The following is an 11,124-nucleotide window of genomic DNA, read 5'->3' as shown; positions in this document are numbered from 1 at the left end:
ATATATATATATGGAGCTCTGGTAGCGTAGTGGTTACGAATCGGGCTGGGAACCTCAAGGTCAGCAGTTCGAAACTACCAGCGGTTCCGTGGGATAAAGATGAGGTGTTCTGCTCCCGTAAAGATTTATAGCCTCGGAAACCCTGTACAGGGTTGCTATGAGTCAGAACCGACCCCACGGCACTTAACAACAACAACAAATATATATATATATATACACACACATACATACATACATACACACACGGTTGTGGTGATTGTGTGCATACATACACAAACACACACGCATGGTTGTGATGATTGTGTGCCATGGAATCAGTTCCGACTCACTCTGTATAAGGGTTTTCGAGAGTGGCTGGTGGGTTTGAACTGCTGACCTTGCAGTTACCAGCCCAGTGCTTCTTCTGTGGTGCCATATCATGGTTCATATGTAGATATAATGTACGTTTTAAAAAAAAAAGAGCATAGGTGTTAAAGGAATAGAAAGCAGAAAGCATTTTTCAAATCCAAAAAGTGTTTTGCTGACTTTTCTTTTTATGGCTCGTGGAGCGGGGGAGGGGAGGAGGGTAAAAGTGCCGTTCATTGATTGGGCACACACTTGAAATATAATGCTGTACAGCTGTTCCAGGCTCTCCTGGCAACGGCCCCTTTGATTCCTAGAGCCTGCACTGGTAAGATTGGGCTGGAAATGGGAAAGCTTTAATGTTCAGTGGAAATACAATACGGCCAAAGTAGATTCGTTTCTTGGACCCTGATGTTGCAGGTTGTAGGGGAAGAGTAGGAGGACAGCCATTTAAGTTATTTTTACAGCCAATTTAAGTTATTTTACTAGCTGGGAAGTTTCTAAAGACTCCACGAAGAGGAAGTTGAAATAACTTGTGTCGGTTACTGGCCAACTCTTTCATCAGTTGTTTTAATGGCATTATTATTTGGAGCTGTATGTCTGCTTACAAAGATATGCATGAGTTCCCTTTAGACTCTTTCAGGCTCTTGGTAAAAGAGGCAAAGTTATCTAGACGGGAGCCATGATTCTTTATGTCTGCCTCTTGTTTATATACACTACAGGACAGAATGATTTTTAACAGTGGCCACCTCCCTCAGCTTGCCCAATTCAAACACCGAATTAAATTTTCTCATAGTTTTCCCAGTCTTTTCCAGGTTGAAACTGACTGTGGAAAGAACTGGCAGGGATCTTGTCCATGAAACAGCTAAGAAGCATTCTTACAGGGCAACATGGGCAAATGAATGAACGTGTTGTATATGAAACACCCAGTTCAAAGTGCTGCTTCCTGTCTGTCAGTTAGCTTGGCTAGTGCCAGGGGCCCTTTAGTGTCCACCAGATTCCTTTCTAGGGAAAAAGAACAGCAAAGCCTGGCCAGTCATCAGATACAGTATTAGAGTCTGGTGATTAAGAAGCAGATCAGCAACTATTTGAGGTAAGATTCAAGAACATTATAACAGTTGGGAGCAAATAACAGTAAATAAAAGCTTTCTATCATCCTCTGTTCCCTCCATTAGTACTTGCTTGATTGATTGATTCATTAATTTTTTACTGAGAGCATAATGTATGCCAAACACTGCCCTAAGTGCTTGGAGTACATCAGGAAACAAAACAGGCCAAATAAATAAAAACCCAGGAAAAGTCCATAATTAGTAAATTATGTACTAGTGTATTAGAATGTGGTAAGTGCTAAGAAAAGAGGGATCAGGAGTGAGGTAGAGGAGTGAGTTGCAATTTGAAGTCAGGTGGACAGGGTGTTTGATATTATGGCAGCTGCTTATATACCAGCCTACTAAAATCATGAGTATCGTGAAGCCAGGCTCTAGTTCTCATTCATGGAGCCTCATTCAGCTGAGTGCTTAGAACATAGCAAGATGGATTGAGAACATGGCAGGATGGATGGATGGATGGATGAATGATTACATGAACTAATACATGAACTAATGATTAATTCAGGTAAGAAAACTAGAGGAATAAATCAGCTCCTCTAGGAGTTCTCTTTTTTACCTCTGCACTTCTTTTCCTGTGTTTATTTTTATTTTTCTCTTCCTTTAGTCCCCTTTCCCCTGGGGGTCTCCAAGAACTACAATAAATTTGGGGCAGGGAAGTTCTGTGTATCTGGCACGTATTCTAGAAGAATGCAGAGTAGAGGATGGATTCTACTGCGGGGTTGAATAAGAATATGTGCAATAGATCTGTTTTCTGACTCTCTTAACTTTCCTTTGGAGAACTTGTATAATGGTTAAGAACATGGGCTTCAAACCTGACTGCTTAATCCACTTATTCTGTGTGACCTTAGTCCATGCCTTGGTTTCCTCCTCTAAATAGAGACTAGGCATAGTACTTACTTCATAGACTGATCTAAGAAGTGAGGCTTTTCATATAAAGTATGAGAATATTTAGAACAGTGCCTGGCACACAGGAAGCCCTGCCAGTTTTCCCTTAAGGTGTGGCATGTGCCTGCCCATAGGTAAAGCCATCATCATGCACATGGGAGAAATGCTCATATTTGTTGAATGCTTATTTTTTGCCAAGTAGGATAGGCGCTTTATACACAGTCTCATGTTGTTATTGCTGTTGTTAACTGCTGTCAAGTCAGTTCCGACCCATAGCGACCCTATGTCGGGTTTCCAAGGAGCCGCTGGTGAGCTTGAACCACCGACCTTTCAGTTCAGACGGCTTTGCAGTCTGGCACATTAACCCACAGCACCACACCAGGACTCCCATTCTCAGGTTGTTGTTGTTGTTAAGTACCGTGGAGTTGGTTCTGACTCATAGTGTTTGGTTCGACTCACAGTGAGCCTGTACAGGGTTTCTGAGGTTATAAGTCTTTATGGAAGCAGAATGTCTCATCTTTCTCCCGTGGAACTGTTGGTAGTTTTGAACTGCTGACCTTGCGGTTGGCAGCCCGACTCGTAACCACTATGCTACCAGGGCTCCTTATTCTCACGTGGTGGTGGTGGTGGTTATGTGCCGTGGAGTCGGTTCTGACTCATAGCGACCCTGTACAGGGTTGCCGAGGCTGTAAATCTTTACGGAAGCAGAAAGCCTCATCTTTCTCCTGCGGAACAGATGGTAGTTTTGAACTGCTGACCTTAAGCTTCGCAGCCTGATTTGTAACCATATTCTCATGTAGTCATCACTAAAATCCTGGAAAGGTATGAAGCTCAGAAAGTTAAACTAACTGATAGGTCTGGGATTTGAACTTAGTATGCTTGACGCCAAAGTCAACATCTTTTTGTTAAACGATGCTGAGAAAGGAGATTGGTTGGCATGCAAAATGTGTATATGTATGTAAAATGGACAGAAGAATGGCTGGTTAGGAGACCATCTCCTTATTTATGTCCTCTTTATGTGTCAGTAATGTCATGGATAAGGAGCCCTGACCTGCTAACCTTGAGGCCAGCAGTTCAAACCTAGTAGTCCGTCCTAGGGAGAAAGATGAGTGTCTGCTCCTGTAAAGACTTTGACGGGCTTGGAATCCCTGTGGAGCCTGGGTCAGAACGAACTTGATGGCAGTGAGTGTCTTTTAAGCTTAAGCTCATAGATATGTCCCAGCAGCAAAGTCAATAACCCTTGCAGAATGCTTTGAGTTGAGTGTATCATTCAATGAAGGTTACACAGAGGAGAGTTTTGACTCAGCTAACAGGTTTCTGCTGAGTTGGTAGGAATCCTTTCCTCTGAAGTTGGCAGTATGGAGTAGGTGCTCTTAACCTGGAAGGTGTGGATTCTGAAACACACACAGGATGATTTCTGTCTCCATGGCCTCAGAAAAGAAACACACTCCCTATTCTGTGGCTCTCTAAGCCTTCCTTGTGATTTCTTCCCAGTACTGTACCCTCTGCTGAGGCTTTTTTCAAGTTGCTATTATTTTTGAGAATACTGAGAAAATTCTTTGGTCTACTTTCCCAACTAGGAAGAAGACTCTCTATTAAATATCTGCCGGGAGATTGTGGAACGATGGTCAGAAACCCAGAATGTTGTTACCAAAGTGAAAAAAGAAGGTAGAGTTGGAGTTTCTATGTTTAATCTTTAGTACTGTTTCCAACAGCTGTTACTATACATCTGTTACGGAGAGAGTTTTTAGTTTTCTACTTTACATACTCATTTTCTCTAAGATAATTTAAATTAGCAACACTGGCAGCTCACTTTAACTTTTTATTGAACTTTGATTTTCTTTTCCTCTTTTTATGTTTCTCCAGTTCAAACTGAGCAGTGATTTCCATTGTGGTTTTTACTTTATTCATTTTTTCCCACTGACCCTTTTATATTTGCATTGCAAGTGTAGGGTCGAATATATTTTCCCAACCTCCCATCTTTTCTGTACTCATATGTAATAGCACAAATTATGCTTGGACTTTGGCCTTACTCAACTAAAGTCTTCATTCTTAAAAATGAAAACAAAGTGGGCTAATATACAATAGTAAGTCAAACAGTATTGCTACATGTTCCAGTTCATACATGCCTGGTTTATTCCAAACAAAATGTGTTTAAACGTGTCTCTGCCACCAGTGGCTGGCTGCAGACAAGTTCTCTCAGTAAACATTTGTCTCAGTCCTGTTAGAGTGCCATCAGAAAAAAGGTTCAGTCACAACTATGGCTGACAAGGGGATCTGCTGGGCCAGTTAAAAATTTAAGGCAAAGCTTTGGTCAGCACAGAAGTTATGGTGACTGTTTTGGGGCCCCAAAAGTGTTTTCTTGATAAATTTTCTCAAGGGACACAGGATGATTATGAGGGCTTATGAAAAAGTTTTAAGAAAATTGAAAAAAATTTGTGAGAAAAAGGCCAGGAAAGTTGCTCTGAGGATTTTTTTTTTTTTTCTCTATTACAACAATGTACTTACTTATTCATTCTTCAAGGGTAGCAAGGGCTGTTTTGTTGGGAAACTGTACCCCATCCACTCTTCAACTCTGACACTGACCCTTTAGACTTCTTTTGGTTCCCCAAACTCAAAAGACTATTTCAAAGGAACAAGATTTGAGTCCCGTAAGGATGCCCAAACTGCAATTTTGACCTGGTGTAAATTGAAGAGTGCCGAACTCTTCAGGGGAAAGGCTAGAGAAATGAAACACTACTTTCAGAAGGGTGTAGACGTCAGTTGAAGAAATGTTAAGAAACAGCAGCTTCACATTTTGAGATTTTTCTTTAATAAAGGTTTCTTTGATTTTGTAGCAGTGCTTTTTGGCTTACCCTCGTACTTCATGATTAGGGTGGCAAATGAGCTGTAAAACAGTCAAATCCTAAAAACCAAATTTGAATCGAATCTTTTCTAAACTGTCTATGCTATTGGTTCTCAGTCTTGACTGACTGGACATTCCAGTGAGTTGACAGATTAAAAAAAATACCAGTGCTTAGGCCAGCCACACCATGGACCAATTTTACATAAACATCCTTGAAGTTGGGGGCCAGGATTTAAAATTTCTCTAAAAGCTCCCTGGATGATTCTGATGTGCAGCTAGGTTTCAGAACCACCACTTTCCACCAATGCTTCCTTTCATTGAGAATGGAGAACTGAGTGGTTAATTTTTATTTTAAATCTAAGAACTTCACCTGACCTAAATATAGACATGAAAGGCATAAGCTTATACTAGTTCTGTGTTCCTTCTTAGATTTCTGGGATAAGAGGGAAGATAGTTGCATCTTTGGAGGCTTAATTTTCTACCGTTCTAATGTAGTACTTTTCAACTTTTTGTCTCTTTTAAGCAGGAGACTTTTAGTGGAAATTTATAAAACCACAATATATAAAACAAAGAAAAGCAGGTATACATACTCTGATTGACAGTGGATCCAAGATTTAAAACCTGATTTATATCATCTCTCCTTGCCTTTCTCATTGGTTCCTGAGACACCCCCTTTGAGCCCAGGGCTCTAAGGAATCAGAGATAGCCACACTGCTTAGGGACACTGGTGGTCAGTGAACTAGATTTCTTTCTCATACAGCCTGTTGTCCCTTCCTTCCACTGCCTCCTAGATGAAGTACAGGCCATTGCCACCCTAATTGAGAAGCAAGCGCAGATCGTGGTAAAGCCCAGGATGGTGTCAGAAGAGGAGAAGCAGAGAAAAGCTGCCCTCCTGGCCCAGTATGCTGATGTCACAGATGAAGAGGAATATCCTTTCTATGTCTTGGCGCCATTTCCTGAGGCTCAAAGCAGAAGTATTTGCTGACTCATTATGAGCTTTGGGAAGTTGTTGGTACCCAGCTGTAGATTCATTTCCTCCTCTAAATGCCAGTGACTTACATTTTCACAAATCAGTATATTCCTGAAAATTTTAAAGTAAATGGTACCTTAATCATGCCGTTTCTTATATTTGTGTAACACCTTTCCATGCAGTTGAATAATTTCACATGCTTTATTCTCTCCTAGTAGACGGGAGGAGTCCTAGGGTGGTGCTGTAGAATAAGCACTTGACTGCAAGGCCAGTTTGAACTGCAGGGTGGGGGTTTAAACTCACCAGCTCCTTGGAAAACCTACGCAGGATTGCTATGAGTGAGACCCCACTTAACGACACAGTAGATAAGGAAAGTGAGGCACAAAGAAATGGAGAGATCAGAGACATTCAGAGACTGTGGTTCAAATGACCTTGCCATCCAATGCTTATCCTACAGTGCCACACCAGGACTCCTTTTATACTCTGTTGTTAAGTTCCTTTGAGTCTGTTCTGAATTGTAGCGACCCTGTATAGGGTTTCTGAGCAGCCCCACATAATTAAAAGTAAGGCCAGAACCCCAAGAAGCAGCAGAATAAATTTGGAATTTGAGTAGGGACTGTGTAAAATGACAAAGTATTGTTAGCAGGGGCTGGTTTGGTTCTCTGTGAACTTGGAATTTGTTTAGGAAATGCTAGATTACTAAGCCTATTTGAGTGGGGTATGCAATATTTCCTTCCATTATTCCCCACGACTTTTTTTTTTTTGCCAGAGTTGGCACAACTATGGTTCCAGTTAGTAAATCTAATTCCTTTGTCTAGAGTGGGTGGGGAAGGTCCGGCCCACAGGCCACACAAGGCTTGCAGAATCATTTAGTCTGGCCCTGTCATAGCAGTCACAGTTCCAGTTGTCACTTGGGGGGAGTTAATTAAATGTTTGACCAAATATAGCAGGCCAGTTTTGAAGTTTATTTCATATGGCAAGTGACTGATGTTATAAATTTTGGCAAAAAAAGGTTTCCCAATCCCGGTCTAGAAGATAACTTTGAAGTAGTGGTTTGCCTGGATGGCTTGTTAAAAGAAGACTGCTGGACTCCACCGCTAGAGTTTCTGACTCAGTAAGTCTGGAATGAACCTTCCTAGGTGGTTCTGGAACTATCCATTGAGAACCACTGTTTTAGAGGTCATCTTGCCATCCCCCAACTTCCAGGTAATGAGTGTCGCAATCCACCAGGACTAACTTGTTTTTCAGCTTCTAAAAGATAAGATCTTATAAATAAGGGTCTTTGAGCAATCTTCCTTGAGATTTTTAAAGATGAATCTCCTGGGTTTACCACCTGACAGTGTCTTCCTTCCATTCAGTGTGACTTTTCCTATCCTCTAGTCTCCTGGATATATTCTAATATTGGGGTAGATGGAGTATGGCAACATTTGTCTTCATACAGCTTTCCTTAACATCAATCACTGAAGCAGATGAGAAGGATGATTCAGGTGCCACCACAGTGAACACTGGTTCTGACAAATGTATCCTTCTCTGTGTTCCCCACATGTGTTTCTCTATAAAATTCTCTCGAAGGTTAGTTTTTATTTTGCCATGCTGTCATAGCTGAGGGCTCCTATTACCTCTGGAAACTTCTGTGACATCAGCATTGGGAGCCAACCTGAACAGTCAGTTTAGCAAGGTCTTCCCAGGAAACACATGTGAACTTGTACCGTGAAGGGATTAGCTTGGAGAAAGTGTTTCAAAGAAAAATAAGAATCTGTATCTCTTGTGTATACCACTGGTTGCTCTGTACTCTGTAGGCAATTAAACAATATTGAAGTCTTGGTTCTCAGAGACCTTTTAATTTGTTGGAAAGAGAATGTGAATAACTGAAACTTTTAATAGGCTAACAATATGTACATAATGGAGTATATGAAGAAGGTTACTTCCAACTGTCACTAGAAATTTTCTAGAAAATGTGGGTTTAGAGATCCATCACCTACCTTCTTAAAGATGAGTAGTGAGATTATCAGAAAGAGGAGGTTATGTCAGGGAGATTTATTTATTTAAAAGAACTAAAGCAGAAATAAGTCATGTTGACTAGTATAAACAGATGGTTTTCATAAGAAATGAGACTTTTGACTTTATGTTTTCTAACTGGTTAAACTTATTCACATCTTATAAGAAATTCTGAGTTTATGGCTATTAGAACATGGTTTTCACTTAAACTCTAATGGTCTAGGGAAAAAATACTTAGTAAGGTTAAACAATTTCTTTTCAAGTACTTTAATACTGCTCGGTACATAAATGTTTTGTCAGTTACACTTAATGCACTGAAACCTAGTTATTACAGCAATACTCTTGTCATTGAACAAAAAATACTTATTCTAGAATGAAGTTCATTTTGATAAAATACTTTGAAATTCAGATTTAGGTAACTGAATGAGGTTTTTATTCTGAGAGACATATTTTAACTTTTGTAATGGTGGCTGTGGAATTTTGCATCAGGCCAAAGATGGATATGATTTTTTAAGAGTTTGGAGTAGGTAGGCTCAGAACTCAGCATGTGGAGCAAGGACAGCCAGCAGGAAGAAAGCAGTGGTTGTGACCTGTAACCTAATCCCTTAACTCACCTGTAGCTCTATTCCGAAACACCAATGTGGAAGATGTCCTCAACGCCCGAAAACTGGAACGAGACTCGCTTCGGGATGAATCCCAAAGGAAGAAGGAACAAGACAAATTGCAGAGGGAGAGGGACAAACTAGCCAAGCAAGAGCGCAAGGAAAAGGAAAAGAAAAGGACACAGAAAGGGGAGCGAAAGCGATAGCCTTGGTCCACTCTCTTCTTTCTCCCATGAACTTGATCAAAGGGAGAAATGGTTGTACTCACGTGTATTTAAGAGAAATAAGAGAACATTGCAAAGTGGTTTACGAAGGCATTTCACCTTTTGTTTACATGGTCAAAAGGGAAATCACAAATACTTCTAATTACAAAATGTGCCATATCTCTGTGGTGTGGGTAATCAGATTATTATAATTGATGTCTTTACCAAAGATCTGGACTGGGGGCAACCTCTATATTTTTAATACAAAAGCCCTGTGCTCCATTTGGCCGCTTTAAAGTCTTCCATCGCCTTGGACAAACAGCAGAAGGATTCATAAAGCTAACAGTTACAGTTTTCAACCTGAAGAGCAAAAACATTGCCATTCCTTCCCCAAGATGAAATGTAAGCATGCAAGTGGTTTCCAAGGCAGTATTCAGCCCTAAATGTAATATTTTATAGTTGAAATAGAAAGCTAATCAAGATCTCTCCCTGAAACCAGATTTTATGTTATATGGCTACAAAGTAGAAAATGGGGAAAAAATTATTTGGGAGTGTTCTAGATTTGAGGATTTTTAAAAACATTTCAGCTTGTGAGTGGAGAGGAAGTCTCTTGAAACAGATAGTTTTCCTCATCTAGGCTGTGACTTTAAGAAGGATGTGTCCATTATTAATGTCAGAATATCATCGTTGGTTAGAATAAAAAAAAAAATAATCATGAATCCTCTTGAATACTGATGGAAATCTTAATCTAATTTCCCCTAAAAATTTTGAGTATCACCTATGATAAGTTCTCATTTAGAGAAACTTAGGAGCTTTCCCTTTTAAGGCAGAAACACTGGAAATCTCTGCTAACACGGATACTAATAGTGTACATAGTAAGTGATCAACAAATTTATCTAGTGAATGGAAAACTATTTTTGAGAGTCCAGTGTGAGATGGAGCTCTCTCTTCCTACTTTTGTCATAAGGCACATTCAGTTGTAGGTTAGGCCTTTCTCTATTTGACTTCCAGGCAGCAGACTGTCAAGACCCTTGAAAGAGTGTAGTTTCAGTGAGGAGACCAAAAGCAGCTATTTTCTATCAGGGATTGGCAAACTACTGCTTGCAGATCAAATTTGGCCTGGCCTGTTTTTATATGGTACAAACAAATGATGTACATTTTTAAAGGGTTATTAGAAAAAAATATGTGACAGATCATATGTAGCCCCAAAGCCTAAAATACTTACTGACTGGCTTTTCACAGAAAGTTTGCCAGACTGTTTCATATCATTGACTATGAGATTAACAAAAGGTTTTACCATTGTACAGAAACTAAAAAGAAGCATGGTTAAAGTAAAGAAGATGTGTCTTCTTCACACACTCCTACAGCATGGCATTGCAAAAAAAAAAACCATCCACCAAAACCACATCTTTCTTACAAAATAAAGTTTATTTGAATCACTATCTTCTGATTTATGATTCCGTGTAGTTACCTATGAAAATGAACTCTAAGGATATACATTTAGAAGGTGTTGAGTTATTCAAACTAATGTTGACTTAAAGAAAAAAAAAAAAAAAAAGGATCAGCTCACCAGTCTTGAGGAAGATTATCCACTTAACTAAGGTGCTAAACAATCCTATACTTCTAAAATTTTCAATATTGCAAAGGGCAACTTTTAACAATCCTGTTTTCTATGGAAGGAGTTTTGAGGGCTACTAATAAACAAGACCCACCAGCCACTCCTTGGGAGAAAGATATAGCAGGTTTGCTTCCATAAAGATTTCAGCCTTGGAAATCCTATGGAACAGTCTACTCTGTCCTATAGGGTTGCTATGAGTTGGAATTGTCTCATTGGAGTTGGAATTGTCTCAATGGGATTGGTTTATTGTTTAATATTCTATGGTAAAATTGACATTTTAGACCAACTTTAGGATTTCAGTTGTAACATTAATTCTCAGCCTATTTTATAGTAGCATACTATTGAAATAGCTCTATTTAAAAAAGAAAAAAATGAGTATGTCAGATTTTTTTGGATTAGAAATGGTAGAGGTATCTGTTTTACCAGTTTTACTTTACATCTTATGATAGATCATTTTATGAAGGCTTCATAGGTTGTAATTCAAATGTACAGCATGTAAGAACCATTCAGTAGAGGGTATGTCACAATTTAGGATAAGCAGCTAATTTAAGA

General features: G+C 39.6%; 1 protein-coding gene across 1 annotated transcript in view; it reads left to right on the top strand.

Moving 5' to 3' along the window:
- The window catches only part of CCDC43 (coiled-coil domain containing 43), an 11,743-nt gene extending 2,786 nt beyond the window's left edge, over positions 1-8,957 (top strand). Inside the window, exons 2-5 of the mRNA XM_006832745.1 lie at positions 3,917-4,004; positions 5,973-6,108; positions 7,613-7,671; positions 8,770-8,957. Of these exons, the coding sequence (XP_006832808.1) occupies positions 3,917-4,004; positions 5,973-6,108; positions 7,613-7,671; positions 8,770-8,957 (471 nt within the window). The remainder of the gene's footprint in view (positions 1-3,916; positions 4,005-5,972; positions 6,109-7,612; positions 7,672-8,769) is intronic.
- The last annotated feature ends 2,167 nt before the right edge of the window (positions 8,958-11,124 follow it).

Source organism: Chrysochloris asiatica, unplaced genomic scaffold (assembly GCF_000296735.1).
Source record: "Chrysochloris asiatica unplaced genomic scaffold, ChrAsi1.0 scaffold00007, whole genome shotgun sequence".
Classification (NCBI taxonomy): Eukaryota; Metazoa; Chordata; class Mammalia; order Afrosoricida; family Chrysochloridae; genus Chrysochloris; species Chrysochloris asiatica.
Note: the sequence above shows the minus strand (reverse complement) of the source record. Positions and strands in the feature narration are given on the sequence as shown.